This window comes from Syngnathus leptorhynchus, chromosome 12, assembly GCF_054491065.1.
Source record: "Syngnathus leptorhynchus isolate UIUO chromosome 12, UIUO_Slep, whole genome shotgun sequence".
Classification (NCBI taxonomy): Eukaryota; Metazoa; Chordata; class Actinopteri; order Syngnathiformes; family Syngnathidae; genus Syngnathus; species Syngnathus leptorhynchus.
Genome location: NC_141206.1, coordinates 7,944,007 through 7,965,637, shown reverse-complemented (window position 1 = coordinate 7,965,637; position 21,631 = coordinate 7,944,007). Strand labels below are relative to the sequence as shown.

General features: G+C 45.5%; 3 protein-coding genes and 1 long non-coding RNA gene across 6 annotated transcripts; 2 read left to right on the top strand and 2 right to left on the bottom strand.

Moving 5' to 3' along the window:
- The first annotated feature begins 310 nt into the window (after nt 1-310).
- plpp1a (phospholipid phosphatase 1a) lies at nt 311-7,624 on the top strand. Of its 2 annotated transcripts, none has more exons than XM_085926089.1 (6): nt 311-754; nt 3,622-3,773; nt 4,752-5,023; nt 6,037-6,094; nt 6,256-6,432; nt 6,496-7,624. In XM_085926089.1, exons 1-6 carry the CDS (start codon nt 697-699, stop codon nt 6,616-6,618), a joined length of 840 nt encoding a protein of 279 aa, XP_085782215.1. In that variant the 5' UTR covers nt 311-696; the 3' UTR covers nt 6,619-7,624. The 2 variants fall into 2 exon arrangements, with proteins under 2 accessions (XP_085782215.1, XP_085782214.1); XM_085926088.1 differs by lacking the exon at nt 3,622-3,773 and adding an exon at nt 2,337-2,491.
- Nucleotides 4,842-14,423, bottom strand: mtrex (Mtr4 exosome RNA helicase). Of its 2 annotated transcripts, XR_015067741.1 has the most exons (28): nt 14,256-14,423; nt 13,912-14,052; nt 13,705-13,771; nt 13,553-13,615; nt 13,354-13,466; nt 13,104-13,278; nt 12,937-13,027; nt 12,738-12,862; nt 12,548-12,646; nt 12,317-12,437; nt 12,122-12,253; nt 11,613-11,692; nt 11,437-11,547; nt 11,257-11,358; nt 10,402-10,527; nt 10,167-10,317; nt 9,929-10,101; nt 9,789-9,857; nt 9,582-9,707; nt 9,176-9,286; nt 8,896-9,084; nt 8,582-8,745; nt 8,385-8,490; nt 8,208-8,264; nt 7,960-8,122; nt 7,738-7,842; nt 7,319-7,434; nt 4,842-4,987 (listed from the first exon to the last, which is right to left on the bottom strand). XR_015067741.1 is itself a non-coding variant. In XM_085926078.1 (27 exons), exons 1-27 carry the CDS (start codon nt 14,402-14,404, stop codon nt 7,382-7,384), a joined length of 3,162 nt encoding a protein of 1,053 aa, XP_085782204.1. In that variant the 5' UTR covers nt 14,405-14,423; the 3' UTR covers nt 7,064-7,381. The 2 variants fall into 2 exon arrangements, 1 of the variants encoding a protein (XP_085782204.1); XM_085926078.1 differs by lacking the exon at nt 4,842-4,987 and having other exon boundaries at nt 7,064-7,434.
- dhx29 (DEAH (Asp-Glu-Ala-His) box polypeptide 29) lies at nt 14,376-21,021 on the top strand. Its single transcript, XM_085926077.1, has 28 exons — nt 14,376-14,699; nt 14,853-14,926; nt 15,002-15,115; nt 15,193-15,322; nt 15,380-15,516; nt 15,577-15,717; nt 15,803-15,929; nt 16,011-16,169; nt 16,249-16,438; nt 16,527-16,647; nt 16,713-17,093; nt 17,161-17,427; nt 17,501-17,644; nt 17,713-17,889; nt 17,967-18,107; nt 18,201-18,345; nt 18,458-18,578; nt 18,663-18,747; nt 18,821-18,909; nt 19,005-19,133; nt 19,225-19,300; nt 19,374-19,598; nt 19,677-19,813; nt 19,883-19,973; nt 20,056-20,337; nt 20,405-20,536; nt 20,699-20,795; nt 20,860-21,021. The coding sequence occupies exons 1-28, from the start codon at nt 14,525-14,527 to the stop codon at nt 20,913-20,915; spliced, it is 4,143 nt and encodes a 1,380-aa protein (XP_085782203.1). The 5' UTR covers nt 14,376-14,524; the 3' UTR covers nt 20,916-21,021.
- LOC147048227 (uncharacterized) lies at nt 16,195-21,425 on the bottom strand. Its single transcript, XR_015067742.1, has 5 exons — nt 21,278-21,425; nt 20,012-20,324; nt 19,009-19,118; nt 18,135-18,756; nt 16,195-18,041 (listed from the first exon to the last, which is right to left on the bottom strand). It is a non-coding gene; the product is annotated as an uncharacterized LOC147048227 (long non-coding RNA).
- Nucleotides 21,426-21,631: the final 206 nt, after the last annotated feature.

Here is a 21,631-nt window from a genome sequence, read left to right as displayed (position 1 = left end):
CGACAATGACTAAAAAACTGGGGGGGAGTGACCTCAATTCCTGTTGTGTTCAAAGACGACAAACTACATAATTTCACCAATTGAAATCGTATTCATATTCAGACATCCGTTCCAGTTGTAGACTTCAAACACCAATTAAATCACCATGAGTACAAAACTACACCAAATAGGATTTTATTTAAATTAAACGGGGCGAGCCGTGACAACTATTTGACTCAGTCACCTGACGTCCCACGTCCGTGAACGCAACATTGTGTGGACTCCGCCCCTAGAGCTCAGGCCTGACTACCGACTCCACCCATCAGTAAACCCCAAAGCGAGACAGGCACCCCTGGGCAGGTGTCCACCTCGCTCCTCGGTGTTACGTTTGGAGGTTAGCTTGTTCCGTTTCCGAAGGAGTCCACGCCTTGCTTTGCGGTCATGATGAGAGGAAATCGGGCGTGTGAGGTGGAATATAATCGTCGTAGTCGTAGTAGTAATTCACTCTGTGTACCGAGCTTGTTGTTAACCCCTTGGAGGTGTTAGCTGGTCATCTGTCTGGTGTTTTTTTTTTTTTAATACTAAAATACCTCATCCATCCTTAATTAATTTACTCGGCGGACGAGGAGGAGCATCCATCCCACTTTTATTACTTGCTGTGGGCGATCCACAACACGGACTGAAGCGAGAGCGAGAGAAAGACGGGCAGGAGTCAACATGTTCGAGACAAGAGGAATCCCCTTCGTCGTTCTCGACCTCGTCTGTCTTGTTTTAGGTATGTATATGCTTCTCTCGGTCCAATTAAGTGGATTTGTGTTTCGATCTAATCGGATGGGACGATTAAAAAAAATCGCAATAACAATCGTGGTAAGGCTGGTTTGCATTGTATGCAAACGTCTCGACTGCAAAGTCACTCCAACTGACGTTTTTTTTTATTTTTTTTATTTACATCAGTAAAGTCATATTATTTAGAGAAGAAAAAAACATAAGACAATTTGAAATCATGACTTTTTTCTCACCTTATTCCTGTGAAATGTCAACTTTCTTCCTATGATATTACACATTTCAACTTTAATCTTGTGATATATTACAAATGTCGTAACGTGATCTTTTTTTTCTAATATTATTTTTTGGTGATATAATATTATTCATATCAAATGTTCTTATTTTGATAATACTGCAATTTTGTTTTCGTCAAAATCCTTACTGATACTTTTTTCTTGAAATGATCAATTATAACTTCTGTAATATTATATTAAAATAATAAACAAATTTTTTGCAAGAATATTAATACTTTTTTCCACAAAATATTCCAACAAATCACATCTTTATTTTGGTTTTATTCTGACTTTTTTTTCTTCCTGTCATTGTACAATTAAATTTTATTCATGGAGCACTTAATCAACTGCAGCTTTATAAACTGCTGTACATACTCCTCAAACATGAAGCATCATTTTTTTTTCATGAAAATATAGTTCCTTAAAACAAAACCAGTTGAAATTGAGCACCACCTCCCCAGAATTGATTGTTGTCATGCACTGTCCCTTGGCTAAGCTAGAATGAATCAGTGATTTTTATTTTATATATACAGTACGTACGTGATGTGATTAATGGGGCTGTGCTGGCTTGCAATGATTGGTTGATTGATTGATTGATTCATCCAAATGGTGACTCATGCTATCTTTGTAATGGATCTCCGAAAAGCTTTTTATTGTGACTGACTCATGTCGCAAACTCTACCAAACATCTGCTACACACACACACACACACACACACACACCCTGCTTCTTAACTTCCCTGGCATTTCAGCTGCCACGTCCAGTCAAACGCCAACAGCTGAAAGCACCGTCTTCCAATGGGTCATGCGCTTCTTTTATTCGGCAGAGAATGCCTTTCCTCAGTTAAGTTGAATTGAGGCCAGCCAAAGATGGCGAGAAATCAGTGCAGCGTTTCCACTGGGACTTTGGACTTGCTTGCATAAGAAGCTTTCTTGCTGGTCTTTTATCAAACCGGGAGGGCTGAGTTAACAAGCTTATCACTCTTATTATGTCACATATTGTAAAGGTTGATTTGGCCTAGAAATACAATTAATCTTTTCCCCGTGTGTAATAAACACTGACACGGTGTTTTCAAATTTGAACACTTTGCCCCTTTGACAAACACGTTGACCACAATAAACTGCTAATCCAATGGTGGTTTAATTCGTGAGTTTAATTGGCCGTTATTTATTTTGGGGTGAAATTTTATTCTTGCAGTGTTATCTGGTTTATTCCTGATAATGAGCTAACGAGCGATAGTGGTTGTTCCACGTATTGTTCCGCATTTTCCTTCCGTTTGACCATGTTGTCCTTCCACAGGAGGCCTGCCCCTGGCGGCCTTCAACCTGGGTAAGATCCGTCCCTACCAGAGGGGCTTTTTCTGTAGCGACGACAGCATCAAGTACCCTTTCCACCACAGCACCGTCACCTCCACCGTGCTCTACACGGTGGGCTTCTCGCTGCCCATTAGCTGCGTAAGTAGCTGGCCGCATCGAGCAGGGACGCCGCCAACCTAACAAGTGCATGCGGCTTTTCGCTCATTCCGCCTATGACGCTATCCAGATCTTACTGACCCCTAGATGACGAGGATGTCCACTTAATAACTTTAAAAAAAAAAGGTCCGAAAATTACAGACAAACCAAAATGGCCAACCACCTGTAATTTCCATTGCTTAGCTTCTTATTCAGTCGCAAACAGGCTAACGGTTAGCCGCTAACCTACGCTTATTCGGTGACTCCCACATCACTCACTAGACAAGTCTCCGCCTTTTAAAGCCACACACATTCAAAGTCACAGATACTACAATGTACGATCGGCAATTTAAATAATAGATCAAGCTGGACTAACAACACCATTTTTTCCAAGACAGCACTTTAAAACTAAAATGGCCAAATAGTTGAGTATTCGCATGCAGGCCAGACTTCATTTCGACCAGACTCACTGGTGCCTGCTGGATGTTAATATTTGTAACGCTCGCATTTCCTGGCGAATCACCAACCTTTACCGCCAAGCTCGGCCCACAACCTGTGACCAAAAAAAACTCACAATTTTCACAATGCATCGTGTTCTGTCTAGTTTGCCTGCTCCCAATTTGGTAGCAACATCTCGAGGACGTGTTTGTCAATAAACGACACCTCGAAAACATCTTAAAAAGCCCCGTGTGGTTTTTTTTTTTTTTCTGGCTCCAGCTTGCGTTGGATTGTCAGGAATCTTTTTCTTCACATGAGTCACTGCTCTTAATCATCCCATGGAATATCCGGAATGTTCTTTTTGGAATGGCCGCGGAAGCTTCCTGACACTGTTCCATATGTCTTTTTTTTCATCTCACGGGAAGCCCACGTGATCCGTCACACTTTCGAAGAAAAAAATCTTACGGTTTGTCCGACATGAATGGAGTTGCAGGAAGCGTTGCTACCATCTAACGACTTCCTTCTCTTAACATTAATGACTAACATCAGCAACTTCTCAAGGCATTCGGCCAGGATGCTGCTGCGGCGGCCTCATCTCCTGGAAGACGCAACTACAGCGTTGCATTATGGGTAGAGCTAATCGAATAACCTGTCATTTGTTTTTCTCTTTCTCTCTCTCATTGCTTCTCTGCTAGTTGGACTCCCGTTTGCAATACTCACTGCGCAACACAAACCATTCCGCCGAGGCTTTTTCTGTAACGATGAGTCAATCAAGTACCCGCTTAAAGAGGACACCATATCCTATCAGTTGTTAGGAGGTGTCATGATTCCTCTCACAATACTCACTGTAAGTGCATCCCCGCTATATATATATTTTTTTGTGGTAATCTTGAATTGCTGTTTCATTACATTTCTTTAGTTACATCTTAAAGCAGTGGTTTTCAAATTGGGGTCTGCATAATTCGATTAAAAAAAACAAAACACTGGTACATATGGTTCCCAGTACACCAATATTATCAAAATTAGCAACTTCGCTCTGAGCAAAAGGCTTTTTATTTTTAAATATAGTTACATATTTTGAAGGAGTAAATGTGGCGCTGTCAGTGAACTAACTTTTTCCCTGCTAACGGCATGTTTACAAACGGCTAATCTTTTCGAGAACTAACATTGGAATGACGCCGGACTAATATTACTAAACAAATACTGTTATTTATATTACGAGGCCTTTTGAGCTAGAACGGTATTTGTCAAATTATTTTTTGTCTGGAATCCATTAAACCTCATTACCAATGAGGATATAAATAAGTTAAGTGGATACAAATCGATTCATTGGATTATTTTAATCAGTAGCAACCGGTCTTGGTCAAGTCAGGCTAAAAGAGTTAACTGCCTACTAAATGGGCTGTTTTGGAAGTTGAAGCAGCAAACAAAAACGGTGTATAAAATGGTTTGAAATTGAGGATTAAAAAGTAAAATTTTGATTTAAAATCAAAAAAACAAAAACGTCTCCAACTACACAATTATAAAAACACTAGCCATGAGCACGGCTTCCAACTTTAAGTGGACATCCTCTCAGTTAGTTAACCCTCAGGCCTTGTTTAAAACCTTTCAGGTTATTTGTAAATTGTTTTAGATTAGTAGTTTAGTTTATTTCCCCAAAAATGTAACCCTTCAAATTCCAATGATTAGAATATACTATAATTGCCTCTATCAATAATTTAAACCAGAAATACATCAACAATCCCTCATGATCATAATGAACAATTTAATTTAAAAGATTTAAAGGTTTTTAATAATTGTGCCTTTTTTTGCTCTGTTTTGACAGATGATATTCGGCGAGTGCCTTTGCGTGTACCTCAAGCGGCTGCAGTCCAAGTCGTCGTACGGCAGCTACGTGGCGCGCGTCTACAAGGCGGTGGGCACCTTCCTGTTCGGCGCCGCCATGAGCCAGTCGCTCACCGACATCGCCAAGTATTCCATCGGCCGTCTCCGGCCGCACTTCCTGGACGTGTGCAAGCCCAACTGGAATTGTTCTGTGGGCGTCTACGTGGAGAATTTTGCCTGCACCGGAAATCCCACCATGGTCAATGAGGGCAGGTGAGCAATTAAATGTATAAATAAATCACAGTATGAGAAAAATATTAAATAAATGCTTAAAATTCAACTCACCCCTTTTTTTATTTATTTTTTTATTTTTATCCCAAAAAATTTCCACCCAAAAAAAAATTGAATTTAAAAATATTTCTAACAAGACCAATTACAAAGAAATGCTTAAAATTATTTAAAAAAATCTGCAGGCAATAAAAAAAAAAGAATCACTTTGAATGTAGGCCGCTGTTTAATTCAATGCCAAAATTTAGAACTATCCACAAAAACTGTGTCTAAAATAAGTACAATAACAATTGCCTCTCGCAATTGACATGAAGTACAACAGACTTGGTTGGGCACGGTAGCACTCCCGTTGATATATTCGTCCTACGTTAACCTAAATAGATTGAGTCAAGTGGTTAAATGTGACCTTTGGGGGGGGGAAACGCGAGTATGCGCGTTTGTGTTTTTATCAGCAATGAGCAGCAGGAAGCGCTCCCTGGCAAGAGGATGTGCAGCTTCTCTTTCCAAAGCAATTCCACGTTGCTTCCCTTCTCTTTAATATCGACCGCAGCTATATTGAAGAAAAAAAAGGGGGGGGGGCAGGGGGCGGGGGGGCTACGCGTCAACACAAAGCATCCCTTCCTGGACCTTTCCCACATTTCCAGGGCGTGGCCGCCTGACTGTTTGTACTTGAAGGAGCCAAGCTTCCTCCCCACCCACCCTCCTCACTGAATAATAGGTTTTATGCGTCAAAGCATCAGCTGATTGTAAAACGGCGCTAAGCCTGGAAGCAGGGCCAGGGATCGTCTTACTGCAACAGGACTCCTCCTGTGCCTCCTTTCGAACTGCCCCGGGAGAGGGGGGGGGGGGGGGGGAGAGAGTCCGTACAGTACAATCTTTTATAAAATGTCAAACATGAAGAAAATAATGGAGATTTAAAGTCTGCTGCAATGTCTGAATGTCGTACTCAATTACGGATTGCCCAATTTGAATGTCAATGTTTTATCTCTCCATCACAGGTTGTCTTTCTATTCCGGCCACTCTTCCTTCTCTATGTACTGCATGCTGTTTCTGGCGGTAAGTATTCACCCAAAAAAAACACTACACACGTCTACTGAAAACAGGAACTACTTGATGAGCTTGTGTGGTGATGAGGAAACATGACTAAACATACGTTATATTCCAACTTCCTTGTCTAACTATTGTGAATGTTTTTTTCCCCCGATGCGTCATGTCAGCTGTACCTGCAGGCCCGTATGCGTGCAGAGTGGGCTCGCCTGTTGAGGCCCACTATCCAGTTTTTCCTGATTGCCGCCTCCGTTTACACGGGGTTGTCACGTGTGTCTGACTACAAGCATCACTGGAGCGACGTGCTCACCGGGCTCCTACAGGGGGCGCTCATGGCAATCCTAGTGGTGAGTTTCTCCAGCAAATTTGTGTAAACAAAGCCTACATTTTGCATTTCTGTATCCCCGCAGGTGTTTTTCGTGTCCGACTTTTTCAAGCAGCCCCGCCGGGAGATCCGCAAGGAGGTCGACATCCCCCACACCAGCCTCCAGGAGACCCCCACTAATGGAAACCACTTCGAAAGCCCAAACTGAAACTTCAATCGCCTGCATGTCGAGTGGATGCATCTCAAGCCTTCTATTTAATTTTATTTTATTCAAATGTTGTCTTTTAAATATGCTTCGAGCGAAGCCTGCCGAGGAAGGACGCCATTTTATCTCCTGATAAAATACCGGTGGGAAGATTGTACTGCATGCACCCACCGGGGAAAGGAGGGAGGAGGGAATAGAGGGCAGTGAGGAGGGGTGGAGACCACTACTGTGTTTAAACCTGTGAATGTAAGCTTGCTTTGTGCATTTCTTTACTGGGAGGCAATCTGCTTAAAATCTCCCACTGAGGTTCATGTTGAGGTTATAAACAACTACTGCGAATGTGGCACTTTTTTCCTGTGATGCCTCCATGTGACTGATAAACTAATGCTGCTGCCGCTGCTGCTGCATCCCATAAACAACGCTGACAACTTAAGCCCTGGAGAGGAGGAAGAAAGAAAAAAAAAAAAAAAAAAAAAACTAAACCCACTTAAGTACGCTTGTGTCATCTGTATGTCAACCACACAGACATTTATTTAAAAAAAAAAAAACAATTAAAAAAAAGAAACGTCAAATATGTACAAGTGTCTAAAACAAGAGCAGGACAAATAAAGCCATATTGTGTATTGGAAAAGGAAATATGATGTGAAGATGTGTCATCTTATTATCATCAATTTGAAATCAATGGTATTGGATCAGGGGTTACCGGGAGATCAAATGGATCCATTGGTGGTAAAAAGGATGCCATGAAGCTGCTGAAGAATTGCGATTACAAATAGAGGCTGGCAGCAAACACAATGTCCCTCTTAATCTTTGTGATTCCTGCAAGGAGACAAACAAAATCTGATTCACTTTTATTACCTTTATGTCATCACTGCTTATGCAACTGCCAATAAAAATTTACTTATGTAATCAAATAATATCTGATAACCGCCGGCAAAATAAATCACATTGTGGGGTACATAGAGGTATTTATCAAATGATTAAATAATTCTGCCTTTAAATCAATGCCTCTTTTGGAAATTGAGGGTATGGGGGGGGAAATACATACATATACAAAACTCTATTATGTCAAGTCATCGGATAGCCCTCGTCCACCTGTCCCAATACTTTTGTCTACTTTACCTTCTGCAAACTTGTTCTCAAGCTCCGTGTTGCCGATGGCTTTGGCGGCCGAGCACATTTGCCGTAGCACTTCTTCCAGACGCCGCATGCAGCGGATGATGCTTCCTAAATGAGACACACAGCAAAAGAACACAAAAATCAAAAACCACACACAAAAAAAACCCAGCAACACACAACAAGCAGCACATGTCAGTATTTTAGCCCAATGGGGCCAAGCCTTGCCTTCGAAAACGTCGGTCATCTTGCAGATCTGTGCAAAGCTGGAGCCGTTGGCCCACGCAAAGACCACGTCCATGAGGTGAGGCTTGAACGAGCTTAGGTAGGAGTCCTCGTCCACATCCAGCTTGGCGTCGGCCGACACCTTAGCGATGCGTTTGGCGCACTCCTGAGTTGCGCCGCGAGAACAAAGTTGTCAAGCGAGCCGCTCGTCACCTCGGCGGCGGGGCTCGATCCGCGATGGGATCTCGTACCTGCATTTGTCTGAGGGGAGCTGCCAGTTGCTCGGTCAGTTTGGGCATCTCGCTGGCCTGCGACAAAAATGAATAAATCAAATCAAAAAGGATTAAGTGCACTGAAAGACATTCAGCAACATTTCACTTTGAATGAATTCATGCGGTTACTATTTAAGAAAGAAAGTTTTTGCGTACGTTTTCCTGGAAGACGAAGCAGGAGAGCAGCGCGGTGGCTTGTTCCACCGTCAGGTCGTTGAAGAGGCCGTTGAACACCATCTCTGTCAGCAGAAGCTCGTCAGCGCTGGACACCCCAAAAAAATAATTCAGAACATTGACTCCATTTTAAGCTAGCGCGGTCAAAGTTCTTTTGAAAATGACGGCCGGGTTCCAACCTGCTGATCTCGCAGGCCACGCGTCCCTTCACTTCGATGACGTCGGAAGGGCTGGCGAAGCCGAGGCGTCGTAGCACTCGTTTCCGGCATTTGAGCTTGTCCATCTGCAGCACGGTGCGAGCTTTCTTCAGCTCGCGCTTGGCCGTGCGTATGTCACCCGCGATCTGAACGAAAACAAATGTTTTGTTATTCTTCAAGCGACTCACGAAGTTCATTTACGAACTCCTTTCACATTGGGAAGGAAAATTTCAGCGTTCGCAATCTGGGGATGATTTTTATGATATGCGGTGGAGAAAAAAACTTTTTCGCTTCACCAGAGCTTTCTTTTCACAGAGCGAGTAGACGGCCTCCAGGTTGGGGTCGCTGTGCAGCGGGTGCGAGTACATTCGGTGCTCGAAGGCCTCCACCTTTTGGATCACCTTCTTCAGCCCGGCGTCTTTGATGCCCATGTCGTCCACGGGGTCCAGGACGGGGATGCCGTCTGGGAAGCGCTTTTGCACTTCCTGCGTTTCAAATGTAAAAAAACAAAAAAACAAACACGGGCGTGATCAGATTTCTATCCCTGACTTATAAATTCTGTGGAGGTACTGATACCTGGATGGACTTGAGCAAGAGCTGGCGGTTGTCCAAGGGTCTCAAGTCTTTGGGGATGTAAAGACGAACAGAGCTGATGGCGGTCAGCAAGTGAAGCATCACGGGGACCACCTGCAATCCATTTGGCCGTGATTAATTCCGTTTTTAATCAATTGGAACGTCGGTGGTAACGAGGTTATGCGGTGCGGTGACGGAGGTGCCTAATGGATTTCACGGCTGCCAGCCAACCGTGAAGGTCAACACGGTCACGTCAACAGCAAATCGATACAGGAGCAGAGCAAAAATTCTGACGTGGAACCATTTTGGAAGAGGAACCATGATGCAGATGTATCCATGGCTCTTTTTTTAGGAACTGAAGCTCAATTAGCCAGTCAAATCAGAATATGTAAAAATCCTCATTTGATACCTGCATCTCTCCGGTCGTACCCGGCGCGGCGGGTTTGGCCGCTTCGGTGGCCGCCTCCTTGACGCTCTCCTTGCTGCAGTGCAGCAACACCTCGGCCACAAAGAGCGGCTCGGCGTCTGTGCTGATCTGCGTGCCCCGGGGGAAGACGTGTGAGCGGCTTTCTTTGGGAACGCCACGACTAAAAAAAAGAAAAAATTGAGGCCTCACCTTCACGTTTGCCTTCTTGGAGAAGTTGACCACCACGCCCCAGCCAAAGTCTAAGTCTTCATTTTTCACCTGTGAGAGAGCGACGGAGAGGGTAAGAGAGAGTTCGAAACCCGTATTGAGCAAGCGAGACGATTTGACACCTTGACGAGGCGCCCGGGTTGCAGGAAGGGCAAGCAGTATTTGGGCTTGTGGATGAACTCCTGGATTTCCTTCCCCAGTTTGGCCAGCTGCTGTCGGATCTTGAAGTAGGTGACCACGCTTTCCTCGTTGGGGATCCTGATGGCGTGGTACTCCGTCTCCAGCTTCTTAATTCCTACGCGGGGGGAAACAGCGGTCGAGTCTTTCTGCATTTTAACAGAAGAGGCCGACGAGGCTTACTCTCGACGACGCCGGGGAGCGCTCGGTAGTGCTGGAACTGGTAGAAGGATTTCTCCAGCATGTACTCGGGGTTGATCTCCTCCACACGCAGCAGGTTGAGCACCATGTTGTACGTCAGGTGGAAGGCGCTGTTCAGTGGGTCTGCCGAGCCCTGTGTGACATCACCGGTTATGTCAACTATTGCACCTGATGTTTGATAAAGATTTGAACAAACTTGTTTTTTTAATTTAATTACCTTGAGGAGCTGTTTGCCCACGGACGGACTCATCTTCTCATCCGCCATGAATATAACAATGCCTCTGTCATCCATTCCTCTCCTGCCTGCACGGCCTGACATCTGGATGTACTCGCCCGAGGTGATCTGCAGACAACATCGACACAGACAACCCACACAAAAATGTGAGGAGAAGTTTTTCTTGGTCGGTTTGTTGATATTGCGCAATAACATGAACTACACGCTAGGAAAAAAAAAAAAAGAATAACCAAACTACTTTACAGTCTAATAGATACTTATAATGGATTCTTTTTCGAATTGCATGGCGGTCAAGAATGTCCTCGTGTTGTTGTGATTTGTTCTGTCAGGCATGTGACGGGTCGCTCATGATGGAAAACCATGTGTGTGTGTGTTAAGGCGAGTGCCTGCGTGGAGCTTTGGCAGCGTTTCGCAGCACCAGATGTTCCAGATGAACTTCTTGGAAGGCAGATCTCATCTCGATTCCTTTCCCTTCTAGCTTGCGTGTGTCTGTGTCATATTGACTTGGAGTGTGTGTGTGCGCGAGTGTGTGTTTTGATAAACAACACGTGGCTCTGTATGCACGGAGTGGCGCAGAAGACATTCACGGCCTTATAAAGTTTTTTTAATGAGGCTGCTGTGTTTATGGGTTAAGATGAGCGGATCACAGCTCACGTTCACTTCGCTTGCTTATTATGGTTCTTCAGCAGCAGTGGACCAATAGTCCAGATTTATTTGTAATCATCGTTTCATTTCTTTTCAATTTGTTTTGTCATTATAATGAACCAATTGATAAGTAAAAACATAATAGAAACATTTTTATATATTTTTTGAAATATAAAAAATGTGTGTTCTTACAAAGCGGTGATTCTTGCCATCAAACTTGCGGGCACTGGTGAAGAGCACAGTGCGCGCCGGCATGTTGATACCCATGGCGAATGTCTCGGTGGCAAACAGTGCCTGGAATGGCGAGACGAAAGCACGGTGAAAACAATCCCGTTCCGATCGTCCGCTTCATGAGTGCGATGATGTCGTTACCTTGATCAGGCCTTCCGAGAAGAGGATTTCGATGGTCTCCTTCAAAATGGGCAGAAGACCGCCGTGATGGATGCCGATTCCTCTCTTCAACAGCGGCAGCACATGCTCCACCTGACCGCCACCATTTGGTTTGAAAAATCGCGTGGATGTGATGCCGCCATTTTAAAGAGTCTCACCTGAGGGAGCTTCTTGTCCTCATCTGACAGGCAGTCCACCGCGTTGTTGAACACTTCCTCCACTAGACGCTTCTCCTCTTCTACAATTCATAAAAGAAAGCAAAATAATATAGTGGTGCCTTTGAAACAAACTAGCTTTACAAAGTGAAATTATTTTATGTACTGTACTATCAGATGTGGAGTAGGCTTGGCCAGTTAATTTGGCAGTCAAATAAAATCATGCGAGGCCTCTTGCATCATAATTTTTTTTCCCCTCCCATGGCAAATCTTGTTTGTTCTCACAACATCATAAAACCGAAAAAGCTTCCTTTGGTGTATTGTATTGCGTCTTTGGCAGTGTGGTCAATGAGGGTCTAGGGACTCGGCCGGGAAATATTTTCCCACGTGAGGACTTTTACGAGTGCTTGTCCCCCCCCCCCTGTGAGATGTTCAAACACAGTATGATTTCATCATCAGATAGGATGATGCGTAATCATCATGTTAGTTTAGCGGAACCCAGAGGAGCATACCCTTGTTAAAATCCAGTTTGGCCACCTGCAAAGCATATGCCTCGCATTCCTTCTTGCTGAAGCTGAAAATGATGACAGGCTGGAAGTTCCTCTCCATGATCATCTTCACGATCTTGAACACGCTGGACGGACCTGAGGACGCCCAAATTTGTTTCGACCGGATTCAAATTTTGACATCTTTGACGCTCTCGTCACCTTTTGTTCCCCCTTTGCGTCCTTTGGGGTCCCACTTGCCACCCGCATTGCCACTCCCAGAATCCCCAGAGTCTCTCAAAACCTGCATGGCCGTATTGAAGTTGTCTTCCCTGAAGTCTCCCTGATGCAACCGAAAATGATTGAGTACAATGAAATACATGAAAATAATATGTAATTATGACTGAGCCTTCAAGAAAAAGTTACGTAAAAGCAACGCCAGCGCTCGCTTACGTTCTCATCCACCACAAGGTGGAGTCCGTCGCCCCCTGCTGGGAAAACGTAGTGTTGCAGCGGTGTCGGTCGGTAGTCTGTATACACCACATGGCAAGGCTGCGAAAAATTTGGCAACGCGCCTTGTGAGTTGACAGAACAGCGTCTCTGTACTGTAAACTGGATGAAAAATTCAAAATGTGTTTCGTGCCTGCTTATGAAGGTGACATATCCACTCGGCAAATTGCCTAGCGTTGGGGATGGTGGCCGACAAAAAGACGTAATGCACGTTGTCGGGAAGCAGGATGATGGTTTCCTCCCAAACCACGCCACGCTCTAATAGAACAAGGACAGGTGTCAAACCAAAGTTTGCACGTCACACTTAATCAATTAGTTTTCCTTTCACACACCGGCATCTCTCATGTAGTGAATCTCGTCAAAGACCACCCACGCCACTTCCCTCATGATCTCTGAGCCACGGTACAGCATGCTTCTCAAGATCTGCCATGGCAAAAGGAGGGGGGAGGAGTCAGTTTGACCTGGGACATGCATCACATGGGTCACGAGTGTGACCCACCTCTGTCGTCATGACGAGGCAAGAGGCGGTGGGGTTGATGGTGACGTCGCCTGTCATCAGGCCTACGTCTTGAAACTCCTCGTACATCTCCCGATACTTCTGATTGGACAGCGCTTTGATGGGGCTGGTGAAGATGACACGCTGTTTCTCGCGGAGGGCCAGCGCAATGGCATACCTACGAGGAGAAGGATGTTTGAAAAAGACTACGCCAGAGAAAAATCAATGATTTTAGTCAATTGGGGGTCCTCACTCGGCGCAGACAGTCTTGCCGGCCGAGGTATGCGCCGAGACGAGCACCGACTGGTTGTTGTCGAGGCACAAAATGGCCTCCTGCTGGAAGGGATCCAGGATGAATGGGTACTCCTGTTAAGACAAGAAACTGACAGTTACTGTCTGGTTTCCATTTTTCTCCAAAGGGAAAATGTGTTTTTAAACAAACGTAAAAACACCTTTGCGGCATTTCCAACTCGAGGTCTGAGAGGTTTATATTCATCACTGGCAGGCAGAGCGACCTGTCAAGGTAAAGAAAGTAATCATTGTTAATTAACAACTTTCAATATCTCAATCAAGGCAATAAAACCACTCGAATTGCATTACTTGCCTCATGTGAGCAGCCCTCCGCCGTCTCCACTGGCTCCACTTTGACTTGGGGCATAAATTCTGCAAGACTAAAGTCAAATAAAACACATCACAGTCAACATAAAGAGTGTCACCTTTAGGGGATTCCATTTCGCATTTTGACGTCCTGCAATAGCAGCAGACTGGCGAGTCGTTGTCAATTAAACACCATCAGTGTATATATGCTCACTTTAGGTCATTGGGAACGACCGTGTCGAGGCGAGGTTTCTTCCCGATGCCCAGTTCCTCTCCTCCATCACTGTCCGGCGACTCCCTCTTGGTCTTGCCAGACGAGAGAACATCTGTATCATTGTTTAACCCTGCTGCATTCCTGAACAAGAGACACTTTTGTCAACATAGCAATGAAATGCTAATTATAACGTCTCAAACATTAGCTACCAAGCCATTATGGGAGCTTTACAGCACACGTGAAGCTAGCTTCCCAAGACACGAGTGCTTCTCGTCTTTGAAAAAAAGAGCGAACACTAAAGCAGGACATGTATAAATTATAGAAGTTCAAAGTTGGTATTTTACAGTGTGTGTAGAGCGACCGAGGCCGGCAAGTTCTTGCTCGTCGTGGGCTTCTGTTCGTCGTCAAACACGCTGAATAAATCACCAAATGCGTCCGCCATGATTGTTGCGAGGCGCCTTTCCCACAATGCAACGCGAACATTATACGTCATCTACGGTAGCCGTGTGGCTCAAAAAATGTTACACAACGTTCTCGACCTGAATGCGAGTGTGGTGTCGTTAACATCTTTTTAGGCACGCTTAAACGGTCAGTTTTGACCGTGAATGGCCGAATGGGTGGTAAGAAGAAGAAATCAATTCCGCCGATGGTTGCTGTTACCGCGGCTACTCCGGCGGCATCAGGCCGGGCTAGCGTTCCCACAGTCGGGAACGGTGCGACGGACGAGCCGAAGAAGCAACCGGGGAGCAGCAAGATAAGCAAAACAGCTAAAGACAACAAGCCAAAAGGTGATATTAAACATCTGTTAGCTTATCTGTAAACATAGTTTGGTTCATAATATCTTTGCTAGCTTATTTAGTTTCAGGAGAGTGGTAAATATTAAAAACACTCCCAAGTCAGGGTCCTCCACTATCATGGAAATAACTTGGCATCATTTGCAGGTCCAAAGACTTACAGTCTAACCAACACTGCCCAAGTGGATACAGGAGGTGTGACGGACAAATCCATCCTAAAAGTAAGTGGGATTGACACATTTGATGTGTTCTGATGCACCTCTTAATAATTCGTGTGGGGGATGTGTCCTCTTCAGGTTTCCATCCAAGCAGATTTGGAGAAAAAGATCATAAAGCTGATCAATGACTTCCGGCAGGAGAATGGCGATAAAGGGCCAGTGTCGGGCAGACTCACCAACAAGAAACTTTTGGTGAGGCTTATTGCATGAACCAAAAATCACCAATGTCTGTTTTCCCATAACAATCAGCTTTTTTTTTGCACATTTAGGATCTGTACACAGCCCTGCAGAAGTTCAACTTCAAGCGGGAACATATCGAGGAGGCCATGAAGAGCAGCGTGCTCTACGGCGGCGATCTCCACTCTGCCCTCGACTGGCTCTGTCTGAACCTTCGAGATGGTAACATTGCACGATATGATTTGAGGTCTTGCTCCGTGTAACGTGTTGAATTTGCAGAGGAGCTGCCCGAAGGATTCAGCCAGCAGATGCAGGAGGAGAGCCAGAGAAGCAGGCCTAGGTTCCAACCTCCTGTGCGACCCCGAACTCCGAGCCCCGAGCTACCCAAAACGCCCCCTTCCAAAGATACCGGCAAGGTGTGGAGTTAATTGTAAAAACAAAAGGGAGTCGTGTCATCCAAACCGTTTGTATTCCAGGCGTCCGTAAAAGATGATGACGCACGCATGAAGGACTGGATCTTAAGATACGCCGAGCAGAGCAGCGATGACGACGAGGAGGAGGGCGAAGAAGAGAAGATGTCGCAACGCAACCCGGAATTGGACCAAAAGTTTGATCCGGTATGCAAAAACGATCATTGTAATCATATTTATTCTTTGAGGTCACTGGTAGTTAATTTTAATTCAACTTCTATTTGGATTCCAGAACGACAGATATTTAATCCTGACCGCTCAGCTATACGACGCGAAAGAAATGGCAATGGCTGCCAAAACCAAAGGAGACAAAGCGGCCCAGAGGATGGCGCAAGACAGAATTCGCATCATACAGCAAGGTTCCTAATATTTTGCTGTGCTTTTCAACTACAAACGATTTCATCAAATAAACTTTCTGGATTTTTACCCAAATGTGTTAGAAATGAAGCCGCTAGAGTCGCACCCCGTATTCAACCCTGCCATTAAAGTGGTGGAGGCACCCCAAAAGGAAAAGATGACGCCTTCTGGCAACCGGGACAAAGATGAAATCGGTTTCCAATTGTTTGAAAAGGCGGAAAAAGAGGCCCCGGCAGACAAAGGTACAACAAACCCACAAATGTAATATTTATTTATTATTTTTAATTTTATTTAAATGCTCTGCTGACCATGTTTTCACAGGTGGCCTCACAGCCATGCAACAAAAGAAGAAGAACGAGCCAAAGGACATTCGTAACTTTGACTACACGGCACGCAGTTGGACAGGGAAGTCCCCAAAACAATTCCTCATCGACTGGGTGCGTAAAAATCTTCCCAAGAGTCCTCCGCCGGCCTTCCACAAGGTTGCTGCAGGCAGATACTGGAGGTGCAAGTAAGTGATTATTATTTTTTTTTTTTTTTTTTTGGGTATCTTGGTCGGTGTTGATGGTGTTACATTAAATTTTTGTTATTGACTTGAGGGTACGCGTTCAGAGGACGGAGGACGTCTTGGAAGTTTGTCCCACCATCCTGACTGAGGACAGCATGCAGGCTCAGCATTTGGGCGCCACCCTCGCACTCTACAACTTGGTGAAAGGACAGGTAGCGCTTGAAAATAAGCAAATTGGAATATTGGGACTTCATTTAATTGATCTTGTTATCTTTAGTCGGTGCACCAGCTCCTTCCCCCAAACTACCGGGACGTGTGGCTGGAATGGCGGGACGGCGAGCAGCAGCAAAAGGAAGAGACGCGCAGCGCCGCCAACAAGCCCCGAGACCAGTTCATCGCCCGACTCCTGACCCGCCTCAAGCAACAGCAGCACCACCACGGGCTCGAGTCTCAATCCGACAGCCCCACCTGGCTTAGCCCCGCCGCAGATGAGGAAGCGGAGGACTCCTGGGAGAGCCTTGCCACCCTTGATATTGTGGAGAAAGGGGAAGGAGATGTGGAGGGAAGGGGAGGTAGGAGCGAACAGGAAGAAGCGCTACGGACGGCAAGAGGACTCCTCATGAACCTCAGGACGTCCCCTCTTGCTCTGAGACTCCTGGTGAGACATGCAGATGAAAGTCCACCCACCCCTGCTAAAAAATAATTTTTGTAACGTGTCCTTCAAGGCGGACCGAGAGCAGCTTCCCGTCTTCCAGCACCGCCAACGCGTCCTGGAGGCTTTGCAGCGCCACCGTGTGGTGGTAGTGGCCGGCGAAACCGGCAGCGGTAAAAGCACGCAGATCCCGCAGTTCCTCCTTGACGAGCTTCTGCTCGCCGGCGAGGCGGCCCGACCCTGCAACATCGTCGTCACGCAACCCCGACGGATCTCCGCCATGAGTCTGGCCTGCAGGGTCAGCCAGGAGCTCGGCTGCCAGGACGGGCCGGGGTCAAAGGTCAACTCTGCCTTCTAGGATTGTTAGCTTCTTTTTACACTTATATCTTAAAATTCTTTTTTGATGTCTTCAGTCGTCGCTGTGCGGCTACCAGATCAGGATGGAGAACCAGTCGGGCGAGTGGACTCGCTTGTTATACTGCACCACCGGAGTTCTGCTGCGAAAGCTCCAGCACGACAGACACCTCAGCAATCTGACCCACATCATCGTGGACGAAGTAACGCAAACGCCGAGGCAAATCCTCTCGATTGTCACGAAAAAACGACCGACGGCAAATTTGCACAGGTGCACGAGCGCAGCGTCCAGTCCGACTTCTTGCTCACCATCCTGAAAGACGTGGTCTCCAGGCGGGCAGACCTGCAGCTGATCCTCATGAGCGCCACCGCCGACTGCCACAAGTTCTCAAACTACTTCAACCGCTGCCCCGTCCTCAACATCCCGGGACGGACTTTCCCGGTGGAGGTGAGCAGAGTCCATCAGAGGGACCAATTTTAGCTTCTTTATCTTGTGTGTCAGTTCGCATCATGTTTTGCTTTTAGGTCTTCCATTTAGAGGACATTGTAGAGGAGACAGGCTACGTCCTGGAGAAGGACTCGGAGTACTGCCAGAAGGTCCTGGAAGAGGAAGAGGAAGTCAGTGTCGCCGTCACACAAAAAGGCGGAAAGACATTACAGCATCAGGTCCGCTATTGTTAGTTGTCACGCTACCTCAGATTGTCTACTGAAAAAGTCAAAGCGTCTGACGTGTGCATCTCGATTTGGGTCGTTCCTCAGGAGGTGATTGTGAGGGACTCGTCGCCGTGCTGGGATTTAGGTCCCGACTTGGACCACTTCAGCAGCAGGACTCGCCAGGTGCTGCATTACATGAACCCCAACAAGATCAACATGGACCTACTGGTGGAGCTCATCAGCTACCTCGGTACCTAATTTGGTTCAATAATAGAATAGAAATAACAGTGTTTCATAATTTTGGAAAAAAAATCAATGGATGTCAATTTTCATTTGTTTTTATGGGGGGGGGTTGCGTGTAGATAAAGCACCACAATTCACAGCACTAGATGGCGCTGTTCTGGTCTTTCTTCCTGGTCTGGCTCACATCCAGCAGTTGTTTGACCTGCTGTCCTCTGACAAGCGCTTTAAGGATAAGAACAGGTGATGTTGACACACAAATGCAGTTTGAAGAAAAATCATAGCCACAGTTTTTTTAACACCAAAAATCCCGGGTGTATCGTAAAGGTACAGAATTGTCGCGCTGCACTCGACGCTATCATCGAAAGAGCAGGCTGCGGCTTTCACGTTGCCCCCAGTTGGCGTCAGGAAGGTACTGCACCTTGTAAATAACATTGAATTTTAATGAGCAGTTCAAACCATGCTTTTATTTTTTTCTTCTTTAGATTGTGTTGTCCACCAACATTGCAGAGACAGGCGTGACCATTCCCGACGTTGTGTTTGTCATCGACACGGGAAAAACCAAAGAGAACAAGTAAGTGAAACGTGCGCTCCCGATTGTGCCAGTACGATTGGACATCGTACCCGAATCCAGCAATTGGAATACAATGTGTATGATGTGTGTTTTAGATACCACGAAAGCAGCCAGATGAGTTCCCTGGTGGAGACGTTTGTGTCCAAGGCCAGCGCCCTCCAGAGGCAGGGCAGAGCAGGACGCGTCCGCAACGGCTTCTGCTTCAGACTCTACCCCAAATACAGGTAAGTTGAGGAAGATTACGTTATAAAATAGATATAAATGTTCTTTTTATGATGGAATTTATTTTCTGTCCAAATGTGTTTTTCCCCTCAGATTTGACTCATTTATGGAATACTCCGTTCCAGAGATACTTCGAGTACCCCTGGAGGAGCTTTGCCTGCATATTATGGTAAAACAAAATGGTGGCTAAAAAAAACTAAATCACATGATGTCCCCGACTGATTTTTTTTCGTCTCGATTAGAAATGTGAGTACGGCTCCCCGGAAGAGTTCCTAAGCGGCGCCCTGGACGCCCCGCAGCCTCAGTCCGTGATGAACGCCGTCAATCTGCTACGGAAGATCGGCGCCTGTCAACCCGGCCGCCACCTCCTCACCCCGCTGGGCCAACACCTGGCCAACCTGCCGGTCAACGTCAAGATTGGCAAAATGCTCATCTACAGCGCCATCTTAGGCTGCCTGGAGCCCATTGTACGACCGCCGTTTTGACTTCTTTCAACACGGTTGACGTCGGTAGAGTTAAAAAAAAAACGAACGTCACGTTTCCAGGCGACCATTGCGGCGGCCATCACGGAGAAGTCTCCTTTCTCCACGCCCATGAACAGGAAGGAGGAAGCCAACCTGGCCAAAGCTGCGCTCTCATTGGCCAACTCTGACCACATGACCATCTACAACGCATATCTCGGGTATCCATTTTACAATTGTGGAATAATTTCTTAATGAAGTGATGACAAATTTTTTTTCCCACTGTTTAGATGGAAAAATTCCCAAAAGGAAGGATACAAAGCAGAAATGACCTTTTGCCGGAAACACTTTCTCAACCGTGCCGCCCTTGCCACTATAGAGGTAAAAAAAAACAAAAAAAACGAGTGCGATAAACTCACCGGCGTCGCTAAATATCGTAACCAAAAACATCTTTGCGACGCAGGACGTGAAGCAGGAGCTGATGAAGATGATGGAGCAGGCGGGCTTCTGCTCATCACGGCCGCCTCGGACCCCCGCGCCGTCCAAACCGCCGGCGTCGCTGTTAGCGGCGGCGCTGACGGCGGGGCTGTACGACAGCGTGGCGAGGGTGTTGTGCGTCACCTCCGTGGACGTGCTGGAGCGAGTGGCGTGCTCGGCGGAGACGCCCCAGGGTCGAGCCCAGGTCCACCCGTCGTCCGTCAACCGCAACCTGCAGACGTACGGCTGGCTGCTCTACCAAGAGAAGGTCTGACGTTGATGATTGTTATTTTGATATGGTTTAATATTAATAAAGATGTTTCATTTGGCATCAGGTGAAGTACACCAAGATCTACCTACGGGACACCACTCTCATATCTCCGTTCCCCATGCTGCTCTTTGGAGGGGACATCGATATTCAGCACAGGGAACGTCTCATCACGCTGGACGGATGGATGCACTTCCAGGTTCAGATATTTTCACTATTTTCCAGTCTAAACTTAAATTAGAATATATGCTAAATAGCCACTAGCTGAACTTTTGGATTGTCACCCAGTAAAAACGGACAAATTAGTAACAAGGCCTAATGTTTTGTTATTCTAATTTAATTTTGTACATTTGCTTTGTAGGCTCCCGTACGCATCGGCGTGATCTTCAAACACTTGAGGAAGCTGCTGGACTCATTGCTAGAGAAGAAGCTAGAGAACCCACGCATGAATTTAGAAGGTAAAACCCAAACGCTGTCCTCGCCATATTGATATAAATCTTTTTTTTTTTTTTTTTTGTCAAGGTGAGAAGACCATCCAAATCATCTTGGAGCTGATTAATTCGGAGAACACTGCGTAATGTATGAATGAACAACTGGTGCTCACTAAAGATTTTCAATCATGGTAATAATCCTCATAAAAATGGAAAAGACGTCATTGCAAACAGTTGTCGTAATAAAGTATTTTTTAATCATTTCAGTATCCTTCGTATGTCAACCGCTCTAAAGATCACATAACCGTGTTTACCTCCTGATATGTGGCGATGGAATCAGGAAATGAAAAAAGTACCATGAAACTGAAACTAAAACAAAACACAATTTGCATAACATATGTAAAGATCCACTCACAAGTTCCATTCAGCAAACTTAAGAGGAAACCGTCGACTAAAAGCCTTTCATTTGTAATCAAACAAGACATAAAAGTATGAAAATGAAGACTGACCTCATGGTTATATGACTGGGGCAGAACACACCTGTCATTTCACCGCAACATCCCCATTTCCTCTAAATCATCACATGAAGTCCTGCCTTACTTGTTTTCCTGTCACTAGGCGGTTCAATCTGTACTTATGTAATGATTCAATTCAAGTAAACAAAGTTCGATCCAACTGACCTTTGGTCAAGAAATACACTGTACAAGATCATTGTTAGCTTTTAAAATGGTGCTTTTGTTCAATATCAAAGCAAGAAACCAGTTGAAATATGGATGGTCAACTTGACTATCATTATTAAGCCATTTTGTTTTGACAACAATGCCAAGTTAATTCAATTCTAATCTATTGAGTCATATTTATAT